At 38.9% G+C, this 24,001-nt stretch overlaps 1 protein-coding gene across 5 annotated transcripts in view; it reads right to left on the bottom strand.

Annotated features, from left to right (window-relative positions):
- LOC124613648 (glutamine amidotransferase-like class 1 domain-containing protein 1) overlaps window positions 1–24,001 on the bottom strand; it is a 92,467-nt gene that overhangs the window by 7,779 nt on the left and 60,687 nt on the right. For 2 of the 5 annotated variants that reach the window (XM_047142382.1, XM_047142366.1), the window contains exon 7: window positions 15,991–16,833. In XM_047142382.1, the coding sequence (XP_046998338.1) occupies window positions 16,806–16,833 (28 nt within the window). In that variant the 3' untranslated portion in view covers window positions 15,991–16,805. Of the gene's footprint in view, window positions 1–14,770; window positions 14,885–15,990; window positions 16,834–24,001 lie in introns of those variants that run through there. The other 3 variants (XR_006979639.1, XR_006979640.1, XM_047142388.1) reach the window with 3 other exon arrangements.

Here is a 24,001-nt window from a genome sequence, read left to right as displayed (position 1 = left end):
AAGTTTCAGCTGTGACGAAGAGAGCCTGCAATCTCCGAGTTTTTTGAAATCGTCCAAAAAGGCTTCGTCCACATCTGAAATTTTAGATCTGTCGTAAACTGAACGAATTGTTCAAACGATCGATTTTCCCAACTGAATGCAGCGCTTAATAATAATAAAAAATGTAAAGATCTTTTCTAGCAAGCCAGCCGCTGAATATTAAGACGAAGGGCTCCACCAGAGATTCTACTAGGCTGATTTCACGTAAATAATATATTTGAACTGTACACAGATAAAGGACAGAGAGAGAGAGAGAGAGAGAGAGAGAGAGTGAGAGAATCCTCCATTAGCATAATTGTTTCTCTGTCTTTTCACGGATCAGCCTAACTAGAAAACACGAAGCCCTGACTTTATTATACCGATTTATGTGTGAGAGGGAAAGAGCGATAAAGGCGACAGATACACTTCTGTACAGACAAAACATTACACCAAGTTAGCGGCAAGCTGCATTCACATAGACTTTCATCATTTGCAAAAGCAGAGTAGAATTCATTATAATGGCCAATCCGTGACAGGACACGTTTTTGTACGTTGTTAAAATAATTTTGTTCTCTGTTTCATGTGAACTACGACGAGACAACTTAACTTGGAAAAGAGAAGAAATACTCGCAGGCAAATTAAGTGGATCTACAAATAAAAGCAGCACACTGGGCGCAGAAAAAAGGCCAGATCTATAATTTTTTATTAAAGCTTGCTAGTATTGAGGAAGTAGACGTAGATTTGAACATTTACTAATTGTGTTCATGCCAGACGTAGTTTGATTGACCTGCCCTAGTTGCATTTACCTGTATAAGTACTATAAGAAAGTAGCCACAGAAGTATTCTTGTGTGAAGGGAGATATATACATATTGACTGTAGAACATTTATATGGTTTTAACTAGGGGAATGTTTAAGATGAGTCAAGCAGAGCAGAGCAACACGCAACAGCCTTCAGCTGTGAGCACGGATAATAGTGTAGTAGTAAGAAGTGTTGTAGAACCGATCGCTACAGATAGTGCAATAGAACGCCCGGTAGACACGGCTGGAGATGTAACAGCAAGTATGCAACATGGATTAGATCCATTAGTAATTATCATGAGACAGATGCAGATGATAACCGAGAGCATGAATAATATGAAAACCGACATTAATGCGAAGTTAGCCTCAGTTACCGAGGGGCAAAATGATTTGAATGCGAAATTAGCCTCAGTTACTGAGGGGCAGGAAAATCTGAAAGCTGAGATTAAGCAGCAGTTATATGACAGTTTTTCCGAATTAGAGCAGCGGATAGAGGCACAGACAAAGGAACTTAAAGATCAGGCCGAAGAGACGGAACGAAAATTAACTGCACAAATAGAATTGGTTAAAGCTCAATGTGAGGAATCTACTCAACGCGTACGTGTAGAAATGAAGGAGTATGTGGCTATTAAGATAGATACCGTACGAGAACAGGTGGAAATGGTTCCGCAATTAGTACAAAAGCAAGATGCCATGTCATGTGCAATTGCGCAACTTCCTGAATTGGCACGTACGCGGACGAACCTAAAGGAAAGTGTTGAACATCTGACCGAACGTCAAGACGTTATAGACCACCAAATTAATGTATTAACAGGTAAATTATCCGAAATCACATTAGAAAACAAAAGGCTAATGTGTGAAAACGTTGAGCAAAATGTTAAAGCAGCATTCCAGAGTCTATGCGGCAAACAGGAAGAGAATTTGTTTGCGAAAGGACTTGAGAAAGTGCGACAGCAGTTAGGTGCTGATTTCGAGCATTGGAAACAAACGATAGAAGAGTCGATACGCGTTTCACAACAAGGCTCAGAACAAATGAATACTGGCCAGCAGCAGAAGTTGGCAGCGTCTGTAGAGCCAGTTACTGCACATTCGCACACGACACCGACTTGTGTGAGTAACTCGAATATAAAATTGCCACGAGCTAGTTGTTCGCGTGAAGTTTTATCTGACGGAGATTACGAAAGCCTTTGCCATGCCGAAGAAAAAATGATAAAGCATCGGCAATTTCAGATTTTTAACACTGACAAAAGGGGGGTCCATCCGATTGTTTTTATCCGAAGTTTTAGAGGAGTGCTACCCAGAAATTGGTCGGAGTGGCAGAAAATCAGTTTCGTGACTGGGTATATACAAGGTTCGGGGGCGATCTGGGCCTCGGACATGACTTCTGTTTGCTCGACATATGACGATTTTGAGAAAGCGTTTTTAGCAAAATTCTGGTCAGAAGGGGTACAGGAACGCCTAAGGCAGGAGGTGCTCTATCCAGAGTCTTTCTCTTTTTCAAAAGGAAGCCTTAGGAAGTATTTTGAAAAATATATAAACAAAACTAGATATTGGGACAGACCTATGCCTTTGCCAGACATAATAAACATACTTAAGGCAAGACTACCAACTAGTATACGGAATCAATTAATTTACGGGAACGATAAAGACTTGGAGTCGTTCCTCACGACGTTAGATCATACAGACATTATAGAAGAGAGCAACCAGAAAGCCCGTAACAACAGATTCCAATATAGGGAAATAGAACCTCCGCCAAATGGTAGGCAAGGGAACGCACAGAGATCGATAAATAGTGGAGAAACCCCTCAAAATCTCAATAATAATACCGGCAATAGTCTTGCGAGGGGCTATCCAAGGAACAACAGGAATGGGAAACGATACAATCCCGTATGGGGGAACGAAAGGAATTTCAGCCCGCAAGCCTGGAACAATAACAGTAATAGAAAGTGGAATCAACCGGGGGGAATAGATTCAAATAACCAACATCAGTGGGGACGGACATCTACGAATCAACCGGTAATTACCGAAGTGATGGACGATGTCAACCACCAGGCGAATCAAAATCCAACAAACTTGTAAGGACCCACTCGTGCCCCGGAGGAGCGGTCAACAATTGGTTGAGGGGCAACAGGATATGTGTACCCATGCTAACGTATAATGATGGACGATTACTGGCAGATGAATTGACCGAGGACTTAGAACTCCAAGATGAGGATAAGGAACAGGTGGCAGTAGCCGAAGTGCAAGTCATTTTGGAGACTGTACCTATAGTGGCGGTTTTGGACACAGCTGCAACCACGAATGTTATTTCCGAGGCTCTATTCAACAAGATCAGAAATATAAGACGAGTACCAATTTTTCCAGTTCAAAATTGCAGAATAATAGGCGCCGTTGGGGCTAGATCGGCTAATGTAAAAGTGCAGTCACTACTTAGTGTAGAAGTCGGAAATGTAGCAATATTAAGCACATTCCTTGTTGTAAAAAATTTGGTGGTAGACTGCATTATAGGAGTCGACAGCCTACGTCAATACGGATGCAGAATAGATTTTAAAACAGGAAAAATTTGGTTAAATGTAAATAAACAAGAAATTGAGTTGGACTTGTTGAAAAAGGAAAGCCTTACCAGAAAATATAATAGTGGGATCAGTGTGCAAGTAATCAGGACTGCACAAAATTCTAAACAGCACGTAAATAATGAGTTTCAAGTCAAAGGAGACTTCGGTCAATTAGTGTAAGAGAAGTTAAAGGAATCCGACTGCATTATTGAAGAGCAGAAGAAGCAGCTCAAAGAATTATTATTAGTGTATGAAAACGTGTTTGACGAAAGGCCAGGAGTTATTAAAGGATACATATGCCATCTCTACGTTAAGCCACACGAAACGTATTGTAGAACTTTCTATCCTGTTCCCTGGAGGTTAAAGGCTCAAGTTCAAAAAGAAATAGATCGCATGTTGAAATGGGGTTTGATCGAACCCTCTACAAGCCCATACTGCTCCCTGTTGTTGGTCGTGCCAAAAGCAAATGGAACTGTGAGACTGGTACTCGACGCCAGGGAAATAAATAAAATCATAATTCCAGTGAGAACACATCCGGAAAACATAGACGAACTGATACAACGGTTCCAGGATGTCCAATATTTGACGAGCATCGATTTGCGGAGTTCATATTGGCAGGTCAAGCTGGATGAGTTATCACGGAAATATACAGCTTTCATTTATGCCGGAAGAAGTTACCAATTTACTGTAGTTCCTTTCGGACTCAACATTAGTGCTGGAATCTTTATAGCAGCTCTAGATTATGCTCTAGGCCCAGAACTAAGAAGCAGGATAACAGTATTTGTTGATGATATGCTTATTGCATCGAAGACCTGGGAGGAGCATATTACCTTACTGAGTCGGGTGTTGGACGTGTTCAAAACCATGGGAATAACTGCTAACCTACAGAAATCCCATTTTGCACTAAACAGAAGCAAGTTCCTGGGGCATATAGTTGACGCAAAGGGAATTTTACCGACCAAGGAGAAGCTAATTGCGATTAGTAAGTTTCCAACACCGAGAAATAGGAGGCAATTAAAAGGGTTTAAGGGTCTTGTCTCATTTTTTAGAAGATTTATAACGAATCAGGCCATGAATGCAGCAGCTCTAAATAGTTTGCTGAAGAAGGATGTGCCCTGGCTCTGGACATTAGAGTGTCAAGAAGCATTTGAAGAGATAAAGAAGCAATTAGTAAATGCACCGCTTTTGTACCATCCGGACATGCAAGAGGAATTCTACTTGTCAACAGATTCGTCAAATGTGGGTCTTGGAGTGTGCCTTTTCCAAGTACGCAAGATAAATGGACAGCTTACCTTTTGTCCTATTGCGTTTGCTAGTCGTGTTTTGTCCAACTGTGAACGAACGTACACGACAACAGAATTAGAGGCTCTTGCGGTCGTCTGGGGATTTAAAAAATTTCATTATTATTTATATGGGTCAAAGACTATCGTATATTGCGATCACCAATCATTAACGTTTTTACAAACGTGTAAACTGTTACACCCCAGGCTGGCTAGATGGACGCTCGCTCTGCAACAATACCAGTTTAAGATCATACATGTCTCAGGGCAGCAAAACATTATTGCTGACGCTCTATCAAGGTCACCGCAGGGTTTAACAAAAGAGATTGAAGTAAATAATTCCTCAGAATTCCCTGTATTGCTGCTGCAGGAAAATCCATTTAAGACATACTACGTCAATTTGTGTGTGCATATGGCCCAGTTACAGAAAAAGGATGCTCAATGGGGAAGTGTCATTCAAAGGTTACAACAGCAACCTTCGGATCAGATGGCAAACTATTACAAGCTGGTAAATGGCGTATTATTTTTCCGCTGTGGAAGGCCAAACAAAGTCCGTTGGTGTGTTTGTATACCTGAGGCACAAATAGAGAAACTTGTATGGTTCACTCATTTAACCTGGGGACATTTCGGTGCGACAAAATGTGCAGACAAAATAAGTGGGTACTGTTATTTTCCCAACATAAAGCGCAGAGTGCATGAGGTCTTAAAGAGATGCATAATATGTCAAAAAAACAAAGCCGGATTCAAAAGGGACTAAGCACCCATTATGCTCAATATTAGTACAAGAACCAAAAGAATTAATTTCATGCGATCTGTGTGGACCGTTACCTACTTCAAGAGGTGGTGTTAAATATGTGTTGGCATTTCTCGATGTGTGTACGAAATACGTAAAGCTATACCCGATAAAGGCGGCTACAGCCAAAGTAATTGTATTAAGATTGATAAGGGATTATCTTCCACATGTTGGTACACGTAAGGCGATCATAACAGACAATGCTAAAATATTCACGGGACTCCGATGGAAGCAGACTTTGTCTCAAGTCGGTGTGAAACATATACTAACATCATTTTACCACCCACAAGGCAATTTGGTTGAGAGGATTTTTAGAGAATTCAATCGATTTATGAGGACGTATTGCCATAATAAGCAAACTGCGTGGGCAAATTATGTGGAAGAGTTTGAGCAGATATATAATAACATGCCCCACTCCTCAACTGGATATACACCTTGTGAATTGATGTTCGGAGCAAAAGAGGAAAACTTCTGGACTGACCATATCCCCAAAACTCAGGAAACTGAGATGCCTTGGGAAGAAAAAATAAGACAAGCTATCATAAATATGACAAAAAAGGCTGATCAAAGAAAACAACGATATGACAAATTAATCAAAAGGGTACAGACATACCATGTCAGAGAGAAGGTACTAGTTAAACGACATACCAAATCATCCGTAATAAAGAAAAGTATAAAGAAATGGGAGTTACTATATACTGGACCATACATTATCCTACAAATTCCGAATCCGGGGGCTTATCTGTTAGCATACCCGGGATCGAACAAAATAAAAGGGTTATTTTCTCATAACGACTTAAAAAAGTATAATGAAGATTAGAAGATAGGGAGGAATGGTGTTCCGAGTGACAGAAATGAATGCTCGTAAAAAACATAACAATAAACTGTGTGTGTAGTGATAGAAACCTTTAAATTGAAATAGTTAATCAGTGACATAGAGTATAGAAATAGTGACTAACTATTATTATCGAGTGTTGTAAAGAAGATAGTGGAGATAGGCTTCACCTGTGGTTTGGGTGAACATAGAGCTTTAGCATTGCTAATGTCATCAAGAATGATTAAGGATCTAACTGACCTTCAAGAAGAATGAAATGTTTCCCGCAAATGACGCGGAATAATCAAAAGAGGTTCCGAGTGAATATTCATACATAATCTCATGTGAACGCTTACATGTGTAAATGTGTGAAGGGATGTGTTGTGGTAGTGAATCGTGAGTGACGGTTAACGCCGCAAAGATAATTTCCTGCGCAAAACAGTTGACGTCGGCGCGAGAATTAAAATCGATATAGACGATACAGATATGCTTTGTAAGAGACTCGCACCAAACGCGAGGATAAACTGATTCATGTTGAACTCTAAAAGGAATAGGTGTTATAATTAGAAGTTAAGAGTTTTTAATTTATTAATGAATGATTAAAGAAAGTAATATTCATAGATTCAGTAGTAATTTAATGGTTCGTGTTCGTTTGGGAATTTTGTGTGAAAAATCCATTTCCATACATGAGCATGGATGAACACCGTATGAATCAGAGAGTAATTGAAAGAAGCGAATCCGCATTCCTCAATGCTAATAACTTTTACATTTCAGCACTCAAGCGAAGAAATATATGTATTTAGAATAAAAAGTTTTGAGTATAGCTAAATTATAAGACTTATCAAGGAAATATGGATGATGTCTTGGTATAAAATGAATTACACTTTCCATTATTCGATGATTTGAATCCAAAATCTATAGTAAGTTACATGAATCCTTTAAATTACGAAGAACAAATCAGTGATAGAAAATGTGTTAGAACTTTTGGACTTATAAGCACAAGTGGGGAGGCAAAGTCAAAAGGAGTATTCAAAAGGGAGCAAGATTGTAAAACGAGAATTCACGTTATTTATTGTAAAACGTTTTTTTTGCTAGAGGCACAAACCACTCTTCTCCAAATTGTGATACAAATTGATCCCTGTCTTTCCTTTAGAGATCTATTTCAAAATTATATTTTTTTTTCTTCTATAGGCTTTCCTATCTTCTATGTACCGTAGGCTGGGGGTCTAGGCTTAAGAGGTTTTCCAAGGTTTCCCTGCTTAAGAAAGTTCCCGAATGGGTAGACACTGACATCAGTTCATGAAAGATCATCTTCCTTGGTTGTGCACAGCAAATATAACACCTAGATGCACGTAAAAGCAATACAGCCGCGGTACCGGTCTCTTCATTTCTTCTGTCTTCAACATTTCCTTTCTTCGTCTGTCTCAAATATAATATTCTTTTTCAGTCGGAGGACTGACAATCATCACTTCCGGGTTATCCACGCTAATAGATAGCTTGCGAAGTGTGTTCGGTGAATCAAAATTGAGCTCACAAACTTCGCTCGCTGTGAGGGGCATTGTAATCTCCCCACGGAAAATTACCCTCTACCACGCAATAATTAATAATGGTCAACCAAATCATCCACATGTATTTACGTTTGAAAAGTATCTGATCAGATTTTCTAGTAATATATGCGCCGACAGCTCGTCGACCCCAAGGTATTTTTCTAGTACGTTTATTCTTTGGAACAACAGAGGTACAGAAATGTATGCTCCATGGTTATTATAGAGAGAGAGAGGGGAACAGCTTCGGAAGTATCGGTTGGAAGATTGTCGGATTGCTAAAGGAGATTTATTTACTCTTCTTCGCGCTAAAGCGAGCTAGGAAAGTTTGTGCCGCTAGCGTGATAGATAAAGAGAAAGAAAAACCTGTAAAAGAAAATTACATGAGACTTGGAACCAACAGAAAACGGAACATGTACGGAAATGGACTCAATATACAATTTTCCTCAGAAATAAGGTTTTTGACCATTTTATTCTAGAGTGAATGACGAATGAGTTCTCTGTCTGAACCATTGATGATTGTCTGGGCCCTGTAATTAATTGGGAAGTTTCAGCTGTGACGAAGAGAGCCTGCAATCTCCGAGTTTTTTGAAATCGTCCAAAAAGGCTTCGTCCACATCTGAAATTTTAGATCTGTCGTAAACTGAACGAATTGTTCAAACGATCGATTTTCCCAACTGAATGCAGCGCTTAATAATAATAAAAAATGTAAAGATCTTTTCTAGCAAGCCAGCCGCTGAATATTAAGACGAAGGGCTCCACCAGAGATTCTACTAGGCTGATTTCACGTAAATAATATATTTGAACTGTACACAGATAAAGGACAGAGAGAGAGAGAGAGAGAGAGAGTGAGAGAATCCTCCATTAGCATAATTGTTTCTCTGTCTTTTCACGGATCAGCCTAACTAGAAAACACGAAGCCCTGACTTTATTATACCGATTTATGTGTGAGAGGGAAAGAGCGATAAAGGCGACAGATACACTTCTGTACAGACAAAACATTACACCAAGTTAGCGGCAAGCTGCATTCACATAGACTTTCATCATTTACAAAAGCAGAGTAGAATTCATTATAAACAGTAGTGTGTAAAAGTAAGATGAAGCAAACAGCTTGGTGGGATGACACAGTCAAGGCAGCCTGTAAAAGGAAAAAGAAGGCGTATCAAAAATGGCTACATACTAGAACTCAGGTAGACAGAGAAAGTTATGTTGAAGAAAGAAACAAAGCCAAACAGATAATTGCAGCATCCAAGAAGAAATCTTGGGAAAACTTTGGAAACAGGTTGGAGACTATGGGTCAAGCTGCTGGAAAACCATTCTGGAGTGTAATTAGCAGTCTTCGAAAGGGAGGTAAGAAGGAAATGACAAGTATTTTGGACAGGTCAGGTGAATCCTGTGGATGCCTTGGGCAGATGGAGGGAATATTTTGAAGAGTTGCTCAGTGTAGGTGAAAATACGATCAGTAATGTTTCAGATTCGAGGTAGAATGGGATAGGAATGATGATGGAAATAGGATCACATTTGAGGAAGTGGAGAAAATGGTCAATACATTGCAGTGCAATAAAGCAGCTGGGGTGGATGGAATTAAATCGGAACTCATCAAATACTATGGAATGTCAGGTCTTAAATGGCTACACAGGATAATTGAAATGGACTGGGAGTCGGGACAGGTTCCATCAGACTGGACAAAAGCAGTAATCACACCAATCTTTTAACATGGAAACAGAAAAGATTGTAACAACTACAGAGGTATCTCTTTAATCAGCATTGTGGGTAAAATCTTCTCTGGTATTGTTGGAAGGAAAGTGCGAGTATTAGTTGAGGACCAATTGGATGAAAATCAGTGTGGGTTTAGGCCTCTTAGAGGTTGTCAGGACCAGATCTTTAGCTTACGGCAAATAATGGAGAAGTGTTATGAGTGGAACAGGGAATTGTATCTATGCTTTATAGATCTAGAAAAGGCATATGACTGGGTTCCTAGGAGGAAGTTATTGTCTGTTCTATGAGATTATGGAATAGGAGGCAAACTTTTGCAAGCAATTAAAGGCCTTTACATGGATAGTCAGGCAGCAGTTAGAGTTGACTGTAAATTAAGTTCATGGTTCAGAGTAGTTTCAGGGGTAAGACAAGGTTGCAACCTGTCTCCACTGTTGTTCATATTATTTATGGATCATATGTTGAAAACAATAGACTGGCTGGGTGAGATTAAGATATGTGAACACAAAATAAGCAGTCTTGCATATGCGGATTACTTAGTTGTGATGGCAGATTTGATTGAAAGTTTGCAAAGTAATATTTCAGAGCTAGATCAGAAATGTAAGGACTATGGTATGAAGATTAGCATCTCCAAAACGAAAGTAATGTCAGTGGGAAAGAAATATACACGGATTGAGTGCCAAATAGGAGGAACAAAGTTAGAACAGGTGGACAGTTTCAAGTACTTAGGATGCATATTCTCACAGGATGGCAACATAGTGAAAGAATTGGAAGCGAGATGTAGCAAAGCTAATGCAGTGAGCGCTCAGCTACGATCTACTCTCTTCTGCAAGAAGGAAGTCAGTACCAAGACTAAGTTATCTGTGCACCGTTCAATCTTTCGACCAACTTTGTTGTATGGGAGCCAAAGCTGGGTGGATTCAGGTTACCTTATCAATAAGGTTGAGGTTACGGATATGAAAGTAGCTAGGATGATTGCAGGTACTAGTAGATGGGAACAATGGCAGGAGGGTGTCCACAATGAGGAAATCAAAGAAAAACTGGGAATGAACTCTATAGATGTAGCAGTCAGGGCGAACAGGCTTAGATGGTGGGGTCATGTTACACGCATGGGAGAAGCAAGGTTACCCAAGAGACTCATGGGTTCAGCAGTAGAGGGTAGGAGGAGTCGGGGCAGACCAAGGACAAGCTACCTGGATTCGGTTAAGAATGATTTTGAAGTAATAGGTTTAACATCAGAAGAGGCACCAATGTTAGCACTGAACAGGGGATCGTGGAGGAATTTTATAATGGGGCTATGCTCCAGACTGAACGCTGAAAGGCATAATCAGTCTTAAATGATGATGATGATGACTTGGCAATGAGTAATATTTTGTTTCTTAATGAACTTCACTGGGAATGTCTTATTATCCATGCTATTAAGTTCCCTGTTATCCTCTAGCATATGTTCATTCCTTTCTTTGTTTAGTGTATTTATCCTATCAACAAAAGTTAACAGGTCATTAACCATTGTCATTCTTATTGTACATAATATGGTAACATTCATACCAATATTTTGACTAAATGGGACTCCTCTATTGGCTCATCTAAATATTTAGACCGAGTCAGGTGCCATTCTATGGACTTGTTAAGACTTCGCCAGGAGTTGTTACAGCATGTTGGTTCTAATAACTAACTCTAATGTCAATTTCTCTTGTGTGCTATCAGACCAATATTTTCTCCTAAATTTTCCCTTAACCCTTTGCAGCCTGTGGAGGATATAGTTCCTTCGAAACATATTTCTTTACAGTGTTTAATGGAATATGTGTTACCACTTCTGTACGCTCCTGGCATCTAGTGGCAGTCCGCTGCACCAGATGTAGTTTCTCTTTGTTGTAAAATATAGTCTTTAGGACCATGGGAAGTATATATCCCACCAAACAACAGTGTTCTAAGTTATTAGGAAGTAGGGTTACCACAAATGTAGTTTCTGGAATGGGCTTGGGAAGTATACTCACCACAAAATTAATCTGTCATTTGTGGTCCTTCAGAAGCTTGCTTACCATCAACGCAGTGGTATCCCAGAGCTTTTGGGAATACATTTTACCATCTCTGTCTACGACTGACATCTTGTGGTGGTCGACTGCACCAAGTGTATGAAAACTGCTACAACAATCAGTTTCTGTTTGTCGTGGGATCACTACTGTTGTCGGAAAACACTGATTTGCTTCTGCAATATGTGTTATTGCGGCATGTATCAACTCATACCTTTACTGTGTGGTAAAGTTTGTGGTACGTAAACTTTAATATCACTAACAAATATTTTTAAATAAAGTAAAAGAAAACAAAACAGTGTTCATTATTTTTTTTATGTGTAACGGCAGCACACAACACCACACAAAAGGGACGTGGGAAATCCATTTGCCATCAGTTTTGATATCTCACAAAGGCGCCATGATGATATATTGTACCACCATAGATTTTGGTCCTAAATCACAAAAATAAAATTATCAAAGACTAAATATAGTCAGTTGATCACATGTATAATAAGACATCAAAAAAATTATCTTCACTGAGTTGCTACAAAAAATGTACCTGTGTAAGGGTTAAAATCCTCCCAAGCTAAAAATCCTCGGAATGAGCAGTACCCTATTCTGCTGCATCACTATCAAATAACTCAAGGCAAAATCTATCTTTCTGCTATCCTCCCAGGTCTTTGGTAAAGATCTACAAAATACTCTGAAAAATAGGTGGAGTGAACTTCCCTGCCTGGTTTAATTTCAGAAACTGCTTTGATAAATTCATATTACTTCCCCACTTGTAAATCCTCAAATAAACTACTTCATAACCCACTGTTACATACATCTGCCTTCTTATTGATTTCCTCCTTAGTACTCTCAATAGCCTCCCATAATCTTGTTAATTTTTTTTTCTTCTTCACTTCCCTCGAGTATTAGTATTAAGTAATTCTTCTTTCTCTTGTAAAGTAGAATTTACAAATTCATGTAATGGTTCCTCCAAATTACATAGTGTTTCAGGTGTGTTAACTATTTCTCTAAATTCTTTGCATTGTTCTAAAACAGTTACAATCTCATTTGCCTCTGAGGTTTGCTTTTGAACCTGGATGAATGCTAACGGCAAGTTTACCTACTCTGTTGATTTTTTACATCTAATTCTTTGAATTGTTGTATTAGTTCCTTGTGAACTAAATTGCATTGTTTACTGATCTCATCCTTCAACTCCCTAGGCAATGGGGTCAAAGTACTTGCAATGCTAATTAATTTAGCTTCTATTTCCTATTGGATGTGTTCTGTTGTCTCTAGTTTCAGTTTTTCTTTCATTTTTTCTACCTTGACAGACAGTTCATTACTTTTAGACTCTACTTTTTCAGGTAGTTCCTCAATATTAAAATATATTTTGCCAGATTATTATTATTATTATTATTATTATTATTATTATTGTCAGAAACACACATAAAACACAGTTTATACGATTATTGACAGAGCAACACAGTTTATATGATATTTGACCAAAATTTGGCCACTTCCAGTGCAGTTCTCACTGTCCGGTGAAGGTCATCATCAGTGCAGGTAGCTGGAACAATCAACACAGAAGTATATGTTGAACAGCCTGCACAGTCACATTGGGTTTTGTTTTCTTCAACCTATCCCCATTTTGCCAGGTTAGCCCTTGATTTGCCCACGCTTGACCTCAGCCTATTCAGAGACTTCCAGAATGACCAGTTCTCATCATGAACAGAGGGTAAAGATTCTGAAAATCTTCTCCAACCAGGAGGCTGGGATATCTCAGCCCTTCGTAGTTGCAGCCTGGCTTCCTCATCAGTGGTTCTAAGGAAGCTTTTCCTTGACCTTAGTCATCGTGGGTAGGGTTGTTGCCCATGCATGGTAAGCATTTTTCCTGCTCCAGTTTCGCTCTCTTCCTGCTTGCTGCTATTTCTCTTCGAACAGGAGTGGTGCAATTCGGGTAAGGTGGTAGAGCCATTCAACTGGAGGTGACTACAAGCAGCGTGTTATAATTCTCCTGTGTCGTTTAGGGCAATATCCACTCGTTTAGCATGTGCTGACTCATACCAAACAGGACAGGTATACTCTGCAGCAGAGCAGCAAAGTGCCATTGCAGAAGTTCAAATGGTTCCAGCTTGGCTGCCCCAATTTGATCTGCCCAGTTTTCTCAGTTGGTTGTTCCTGGTGGAGACTTTTGATTTGAAATTCAATTTTATCAGATAATTCCTTCCTAATGTTGCGTCTACTTTGTCAGATAATTTCTTAAAATCAGAATTAATTTCATCAGACATTTATTGTAATAAACCTTTAAACAACTCTAGAGCCTCCATGGCCGTTTTGCTAGGAATGACTGGCATACATTGCAAATATTCTCTAGTATGTACCCTCTATTACTGTAATAAATTGTTACTGCACAGTTTCCTTAGAAGTGATAACACTGAAACACGGTGTCACTGTCTAGACGAAAAGAGAAAAAAGGTTTTGAAAGTGAATTTCTGTCTTTTCTCAACAGCTTACCCTTTTTTATGAACTGCACTCTCTCTTTGTGTAGCTGATGCAACCGCGTGGATGTGGTGATGTACCACGATGATTTTCACCGCCCGGCATAGCCGATGTTTCAAATAATAGTGATAGGTGGACTGCACTGTGTCATATAGCAGCACCCCTGAGCATTGTTAAGTTACTACTGTATCAATGTCACGATTTGAAATCTTCTTCTCTGAACCTGATTAAAAATTATTTTCCTCTAAACCCACCAAGAATTACTCTGTTGTTGTTAAAAAATTCTTTTATTCATATAAAGACATTTTTTACTTGATATGTAAATTTAATTTGAAGTTAACATGATACTTGTACCACAATTGTACAAATACGGTCGGTCTTCAGATTTCATGAATTGTTCCAATATTTCCTACTGATTTCTTCTTAACAAGCTGTTACTGAGTTTAGACAATATAGTTACATCCGTTCACTTATAGTTTCTCCTTTTGTTTAATCCTTGTTGCTCTTGGCAGTGGGATGATTTATCACTTGTGGACTTTCAAGATTTTGAAAATGTATAGCTCTTTATTTTCTTCCTTTTGCTCCAATACTCCACGTTCTGTACACTGGGAGCCATGTTAAGTGTTTTTATTGTTGGTTTAGGGTTTTATGTAGCTACTGGCTTGAACCTTGTAATTGAAGCTGAGTCAGAACACTTCATGAGATTTGTCACCCGATGTAACATATGACATATTTACTTTTTTTTCCAATCAGGTCATCATAACTGATGATGTTGAAGTAGCTGTCCTGCTAATCAGTGCTTCTGAAATCCCATATGTAGTTGAGGAAAGGCCAGACTTCTTCATGTTCTGCAGCTGTTACTGGAACAAAGGAAGGTAACTTCTACTCATATCATGAAGAAACATGTCCACTCCTTTCATTTCACAAACATATATTGCCTTGAATGAGTGTACAGATCATTAAAGTAACTCATGAATTTGAATAGAACACAACTTTTCAAACTAAATATGCCAAACTAAATAGGCTCACCATGACACTCAAGATTACAGTATATTTCATTTGTCACAAAACCATCTTGTCTTTTGTTTTCATTCTTGGAGAGCATGACTGCTTTTTGACGGTCATGCCACCATCGATTTGCAACCTCAAAATGTAAAAGGTCCCACCCGCAGTAGGTGAAGCTGTTTAATTTGTTGTCACATCTTGCCATTTTTTCGTAGTCTACACCTCCTGTTTAATGTCTACACATACAAAAACAAACAGCCACACACACAGTATATGTTCCGTGACTTGTTTGCTACTTAATTCATTATATCACTATCATCTTTCCTTGTACTACCAAGGTGTGTGAAATGTTGTTTCCTAAACAGTATGTAACACTTCACTACATGCAGTTCGTTCTTCCTCATACTGGTGACATCTGCCACAAGGGCAATGCAATGTGTCACACAGCTGCAGCATATGTGCATGGTTCAAAGAGCACCAGGGTGAGCTTACTGTACTCCCTTGACTACCAAACGCCTCAGATTTAAGCGCAAACAAAAATCTGTAGGGCCACTTTGACCGGGCTATTTGCACCATGGATCCTCTACCAAAAAACCTAGTACATCTGAACGTGGCACCGGATTCAGCATGGTTCCACATTCCTGTTGGTAACAACTAGAACCTCACTGGTTCTCTTCCTGCATATCTAGCACTGCAAAAGGTGGTTGGTTATTCAGGCCTTTTATAGGTGGTCACATTAATGTGACTGGAAGACAAACTATCATTAAGGAAACATTGGCTTGATGCCGTATGGAATAATATGTTAAATGTGAAAGTTGTCACTCAAGATGACAATGCTCACTTAAGATAGAAGCCAATGCAGACAAGTGGATGCTGCTTTAAATGTGACAGAGTATGAGAAGAACGTAATTACATTATACACATACCATATTCAAATTCTAATGGAAATAAAACACAAATCTCAAATAATATTGTTTATTTATTTAAAAATGTGGTTAATAGGTACTCTTATTTTTATGATCTTTTTGGTGTGGGGAGAAAAGCAGCAACAATTTTTTCTGCTTCCAGGATCCCAACCAACCTTAACCCGTGACTGCTGCTGTGGATTAGGACTCTGTCATTCAGAATAATGTGTTGCCATTTTAATTACTGACTGTAAATGTGCACAAGTATGTTAACAGTCATCCAATTTGTCCTACGCAAATACAGTGAGTGGTCTGTAATTTGGGTATTGCAAACATGTCCTCCTCCTTCAACCATACACCTACAACAGCTTTAATGTTATGCAGAATGGAGCTGTGGTTCCAAAAGTTAGGAGTATTATCTTTAGAATTTTATGGCTATCTTTTGTCTGTACTTGGTGTAGAACCACAAGAAGGTATACGATGGCTACATCGTTAATAAATTTATAAAAATATACACTGAGACATACTTTTTCATGCCATAACCCATTACATTTCATCACACCATAAAATTAAAATTGTGAGATAAAATAATTAAAATTGGTAAGATAAATTGTGTTACATTGCACTGCAAATATGTTGCCTCATTAACCATCTTACGCACAATAAAAAAGCAAATAAACAATAATATACAAAATGACTGCCCTGATTTCTTCTTGTTCTTGAAGCATCTGTCCATCTCCGTACCAAGCCTTCTTATAACACGAAAACATACTTACAATGGACAAATTACAATTCCAGCAGCAAAAACTTGAAGCTGCACTGTTGTTTCTTGGTTCTGAATATAGTCTCCTCATACTGGATAAATAAAGTTCTACTTGCTGGATCCTTTACCTTGGCGGCTGGCAAATAATAATAAAATATTTCTTAATAGTAAACACACACTTCAATTCCAATCACTTTACATTAAAACTAATAATATGCACGGCATGCAAATAATGTAAAGAGCAAAGATAACCATCCATCTTACAGCTAAAACAGTAAGTGCCTCCCCCCCCCCCCCCCCAACACACACACACACACACACACACACACACACACACACACACAGACAAAAAAAGGTGAAGTGCCCTGAAGATGTGGTTGGATAATTTTATCTGGCAGGTTGAATGGCTACAAGAGTGCATTAGCATTGTTCATGTTTAGTGTTGTTACCAGGCCTGGTAGGGCATATAAGTTCTTCACTGCTGCCTGATATGAGTGTATGGAACATCAGACCTGTTATGTGACTGGTTGAAGTGTTTCTAACAAACAGAACACAGCATGTCATTTTCAACAGAGAGAAATCTTCAGAAATAACAGTAACTTCAGGTTTACCTAAGGGGGCTTTGTATGATCATTACTCCTCACAATATATATAAATGAACAAGTGAGTAATGTAGGAAATACCATGAGGCTTTTCGTGCATGATGCTGTTGTATACAGAGAAGGCAGCATGTGAGAAAATTGTAGAGAAATGCAGAGACTGGCAATCGATCCTCAATATAAACAACTGCAATGTAACACACACAAATAGGCAGAAAGGCCCATTATTGTATGATTACAGGATTTTAGAACAATTACTGGAGGCAGTTACAAACACAAAATATCTAAGAGCATGTGTATGGAGCAATTTAAAGTAGTACAGCCATGTAAAACTAATTGGATGTAATGTGGATGACAGGCTGACAGTCACTGGATGAATCTCAGGAAACGTAGACTATCAACAAAGGAAGTAGCTTATAAACTCCCCCCCCCCCATTTCGACCAAAATTGCTCATGAGTTTAGGATCCATACCAGATAAGATTGATACAGGAAATAGAGAAGATCCAAAGAAGAGTAGTGAGTTTCGTTACTGGTTAATTTAGTAAGCATGAAAGCACACCATGGAGAAGCTCAGCCAACTCCAGTGGCACACACTGCAAGAGATAAGTTCTGCATCACGGTATTGTTTACTGTTAAAGTTCTGCCAGTGTACATTCTTACAAGAGTCAACAAACATATTGCTTCCCCAACATAAATCATTTAAAAAGACGATGAAAAAAAATTTCAGAGATTTGAGTCCACGTGGAGTACTATCAGCAATTTTTTTTCCTGCGAGACATTTGCGACTAGAAATGGAATAGGGGAAAGTGACATTTGTACTCAAAGGATCCTCTTCAGCACAGTGTCTGTTGGCATACTAAGTGTAAATGTAGAGGTAGATGCAGAAGGGGTGTAAACAGTATCAGATGTTGAGTAGTCACTGTGAAGGAAGTGAAGATATCATGTATTTGTGAAAGACAATGTTATCAGCACCTGACGTAGTCTGAAAGTAGCCTCATTGTGCTTTTCCATGAGACCAGCTGGTCAAATAGTGCAATATACAGATTCATAAGGGTATTTGGATGTTACGGACTGCTGATGTTGGCCTGCATTGGAAAATGATGGCAGGCAAACTTTGTCATCAACATTCTGGTCGGCGATATTTGACCACCACAAGTGAGATTAGCCATATTGTGCACCAAGTACTTGGTAACACCTTCACTCTTTGCAACATTTTGTATCACCTTGCACCATTCCTCGGAGGCTACTAGTCGCAGGGCTACGGAATTATCGTCCCGTACATAGGCTGCATTTGGAGTAGCATCATGACTGAGAATCATGGACTGCTGATGAACGGCATCGCATATCTTCAGCAAAGAATTACAGTTCTGCACAACCCCAGATGGCCATCACTCACAAATATAGCAGCAACCTGGGGAGAGGTCCCAATATTCATTGTTTTGGAGAGGTACAGTAATGTTCCTCCTAGTGTCATGGTGTGGGAAGCTATCAGGTATGACTTCAAGTCACAGCTGGTGGTAACCTACATCTACAGCTGTATACATACTCCGCAAGCCACTGTACAGTACTTGGCAGAGAGTATGTCATACCCTTCCTGTTCCACTCACTAGGGGAAAACAAATGTTTATATGCCTCTGTATGAGCCCTAATTTCTCTTATGTTCATTGTCCTTTTGTGAAATTTATGTTGGCAGCAGTAGGACTGTTCTGCAGTCAGCTTCAAATGCCAAACTTTCGAGAACGACTCCAAAGTGGGTCACACTTGTGTTCTATATGTGGTCTCCTTTACAGATGAACCACCCTTTTCTAAAAATCTCCCAATAAACCAAAGTTGACCATTCACCTTCCCCACTACAATCCTTGAAACACGCTTGTTCTATTTCACATTACTTTGCAATGTTACATCTAAATATTTAATCAATATGACTGTGTCAAGTAGCAAATTACTAATTCTGCATTCTAACATTATGGGATTTTTTTTTTTTTTAAAAAAAATTATGAATTTGGCCAGCTACGGACCGCATACAACTTAAGACTTATGGTGTTTCTTTTTCTTCCGTTTTTCCCAGTACTACTTCATTTTCTCGCCAACTGCTCGTCTCTGCTCATCTGTCCACACTCTCTTGGGTCGAGGTTTTGGCGCATCTTCTTCATAGTTTGCGTTTTCTATAAGTAGCCTAAAGTTATTCCTGTCACGTATTATTTCTTCTGTAGCACCTATTTTGTTGGCGTCTTTCTTTACTGCTTCTATCCATCCTACGGTGTTTTTCAGCTTACTAACGTAATTAAAAATTTTCTTTGTAATTCGTGTTTCTTCCATTCTTTTTAAATGTCCATAAAATTTTAGCCGTCTCTTCCTCATTGTATCTGTGATCTTTTCTGTATTTTTGTATAAGTCTTCATTTCTCCTTTTAATCCACCTGTTTTCCTTGTTTTTCTCAGGACCTAGAATTTTTCTTAATATTTTTCTCATGTCGCACCAAACTGCTCAATAATAAGGTGATATAGAACACACAAAATTTATTGAAACTGTGTTTTTTTTCTTTTTTACAAACACATTTAGTAACTTCTCCCATTTATATATGCAAAATTATATTCTCCATACAATCACCCAAGGCAGTGCGGCAATGAGCAATCTGTTTATTGAAGTTGTCAATGATGCATTCACAAACATCTGGTGGGATGCTGTTAATAACTCTTTTCCTTCCGTTGGTGTAATGTTTGTGGTCTGTTCACATACCCTTTCAATTTCACAAATCCCCACAAAAACAAGTTACAAGGTGTAAGATCACATGATCTGGCAGGCCATTCCTCGTTGCCATGCAAAGAGAGAATTTTTTTAAGAAAACTTTTCATTCAGAAGAGCAATCGTTTCACGGAACCTGTAACATGTCGCACCAAACTGCTCAAACCAAAAATTGTTATTTTCATTAATAAGAGGGAAAAACCAATCAGAAAGGATGCTTCAGTAATGGTTGCTGTTCACAATGACAGCAGCTCCCTCGTCATTTCCAAAAAAATATGGGCCAATCACTCCTCCTGCCTGGAACCCACACCATGCAGTTGTGCACTGTGGACTCACAGATTTTCATTGCCCCAAATTCTGCAGTTCTGCTTACTGACGTACCCACTGGCATGGAGTGCACCTCATCTGAGAAAATTATTCTTTTTATGAAGTTCTCATTCTCCACATGTCGAGCTAAGACCCACTGAGCAAAACTGTCTCTCTTTCTACGCTGTGCAAGCTTCAACTCTTGTGGAAGTTGAATCTTGAAGCATGTATTTTCAGATTTTTTGAAAGTATTTCATGCAGCGAATTTGGTGATAAATTGAATTGTTGAGCTCGTCAGTGAACCAATTTTCTGGGGCTAACAGTCACACTGTCATGCATGACAGCAATGTTGTCTTGTGTTCGAACAGAATGCAGTCATCCTGTTTCCTTAACATTTGAAACAGAACCCACGGTCTCAAACTTCCGGATCAACTTCCAAACTAATGATTCCATTGGAGTAGCATTACGTTTGAGTGTCACACGCCATTCATGAACGACTGCCATGGGACTGTAATTGTTTCTGTAATAACTTTTTATCACTTGGATACATTGCTCAGTTCTCACCTGCTCCATGATGAAAATAAACATCAAACAACAATGCTCACCATACAAAAGGTATCAGGCTACTAATGGGGATTGCAGATAATAAACATGAAAAAACGACGGCTGTCAACCATCATATGACAAAATGGCGCAAAATATAAATTTGTCCTTACTTCCCAGACACCAATTAGAAATTTTGTATAAGTGATTTTGTATCCACTACGGTCACTCAACAACGACACATGCCCATACACCACAGCGTCATCAGCTAACAGCTGCAGATTGTTGCTCATCCTGTCATCAGATCATTTTTGTATACAGAGAATAAAAACAGTTCTATAACACTTCCCTGTAGAACTCCTGATGATACACTTGTCTCTGATGAACATTCCCTATCAAGAACTGTATACTGGTTCCTATTACTTAAGAAGTCTTCAAGCCACTCGCATATCTGGGAACCTATTCTGTATGCTCATACCTTTGTTAATAGTCTGCAGTGGGGCACCGTGTCAAATGCATTTTCAATATCTAGGAATATGGAATCTGCTTGTTGCCCTTCATCCATATTTCACAACTTATATGTGAGTAAAGGGCAAGCTGAGAATTTCCACAAGTGATGCTTTCTAAAATCATGCCAATTTTTGGACAGAAGCTTTATCATCACAAGGAAATTTATTACATTAGAACTGAGAAATTGTTCATGAATTCTGGAGCAAACTGATGTTAAGGATGTTGGTCTGTAATTTTGTAGGTCAGTTCTTTTATTCTTATTACATACATCAGTTCTTTTACTCTTATTATATACATTTCGAGGATAATGGAATGTAGACGAATTAAGTCGGGTGATGTCGAGGGTATTAGATTAGGAAATGAGACACTTAAAGTAGTAAAGGAGTTTTGCTATTTGGGGAGCAAAATAACTGATGATGGTTGAAGTAGAGAGGATATAAAATGTAGACTGGCAATGGGAAGGAAAGCGTTTCTGAAGAAGAGAAATTTGTTAACATTGAGTATAGATTTAAGTGTCAGGAAGTCGTTTCTGAAAGTATTTGTATGGAGTGTAGCCATGTATGGAAGTGAAACATGGACGATAAAAAGCTTAGATAAGAAGAGAATAGAAGCTTTCGAAATGTGGTGCTACAGAAGAATGCTGAAGATTAGATGGGTAGATCATATAACTAATGAGGAGGTATTGAATAGGATTGGGGAGAAGAGAAGTTTGTGGCACAACTTGACTAGAAGAAGGGATCGGTTGGTAGGACATGTTCTGAGGCATAAAGGGATCACCAATTTAGTATTGGAGGGCAGTGTGGAGGGTAAAAATCGTAGAGGGAGACCAAGAGATGAATACACCAAGCAGATTCAGAAGGATGTAGGTTGCAGTAGGTACTGGGAGATGATGAAGCTTGCACAGGATAGAGTAGCATGGAGAGCTGCATCAAACCAGTCTCAGGACTGAAGACCACAACAACAACATACATTTATGCATTTTTCCCAGTTGTTTGGGACTTTGTGCTGGGTAAGAGATTCATGACAAAATGCAAGCTAAGTAAGGGGTCAAACACCACAGATTACTCTTCATCCATGCCAGGGATTGCTCTTACTATGTCCTCCATATGGGAGTCTGTGCAATGTCCAAATGATGGTGTGCCTGAATGATCCTCCTGCATGAACGATTTCTTAAACACAAGATTTAAAACTTTAGCTTTCCTTTTGCTGTCTTCTATTGCAATCAGTGACTGGATAGAAGCTGTCAACCCACTTAGTGATTTTACTTTTTCTGTGGTTCCCAGCTAGGTCCCTTGCTAAGGTATGACAGTGGTGATAGATGTGTGCTTCGCGCATTGATCTTTTTACTGATGCCCAAATCTCTACTAAAATTTGCCTGTCTTCATTTGTGCATTCTCTTTTGAACTGCAAGTGCAACAGTTTTTGCTTCCATAGCATTTTCTGAATTCTCTTATTGTGTGTATGTGATTGTGGGAAGTCTGACAGCACTTGTAAAATTGACTTGATTTGATAATGAGGGAGAAAACAAAGAGGGGAGGTATGTAGGAAAGGAGGTTAAAGACTACAGAAAGAAGGGGGGCCAACAAGGAAATGGGATATAAGTGTGCATCAGTAAATTAACTCTGATCCAGGCAGAGGAAGTTGTATGTAGTACCTGATGAAAGATAAGGCTTGGGTTAAGGAAGTTGCATGAAAGTGGGGAGAGTGGTGGGAGGGCGGAAGAAGCAGAACAGAATGTGGGAAGATGATAACCACAAAGAGAAATATGGGTTTAGATTAATAGAGAAATAAGTTAGACATAAGTGAATAAATGAAGAGAGGATATGGTGTTGGAGAGAGGGAGGGGGGGGGGGGGGGTGGCAGAATACCAGAGGATATGCACAAGACTAGATGCAGAGGTGACCTCTGGGGCTAGAAGAGATGGAGGCCAGAGTGTCTGTAGGAAAGAAGAATTAGTTTATTTATTTATTTATTGGTCCAAGAATCAGTTTCATACATTGTTTGTACATGTGATATAGGACAGTGGTAAACCTAGTTAGTTTACAATACAGTAGTCATTTTGACTACATTGTTGACATAATAAAAATGCATAATAATGTAGGTTGGTGTACTACATTGCTTCTACATGTGATAATAGCAGTTATTAAGTGAGATGACATGATAAGCACAATGTAAACTATATTATGAATTGACAATTAGTGAAATTTGGTAAATGAGGTTTACTTATTATGATGTTCCATAAACTCAAAGAATAGAAGCAGTGGTCAAGCAAGAACTGTTTTAACTTTACTTTAAATGCATTTAATATTGGTATGCATTTTAGGTAAGAAGGCATATGGTTATATAACGTAGCTCCGGAATGATACACTCCTCTTTTGCATATGCTTATATTTATTGTGTACCTGTGTAGGTTCATCTTCTGTCTAGTTTCATATGTGTGTATATCATAGTTGTGTTTGAAGAGATTTTCCTTTTTTAAGATGCTCCCTTTTGTGAAAATTAGTATTTTGTATATATACAAGCAAGGCAGTGGCAATTTTAGGGATAATTCTTGTCTTTGCAATTCTGAGAAAGCAGTGTTGTGGGGAGGACGGTAATTT

The sequence above is a fragment of the Schistocerca americana genome, chromosome 1, assembly GCF_021461395.2.
Source record: "Schistocerca americana isolate TAMUIC-IGC-003095 chromosome 1, iqSchAmer2.1, whole genome shotgun sequence".
Lineage (NCBI taxonomy): Eukaryota > Metazoa > Arthropoda > Insecta > Orthoptera > Acrididae > Schistocerca > Schistocerca americana.
This window is presented reverse-complemented; position numbering and strand designations above follow the sequence as displayed.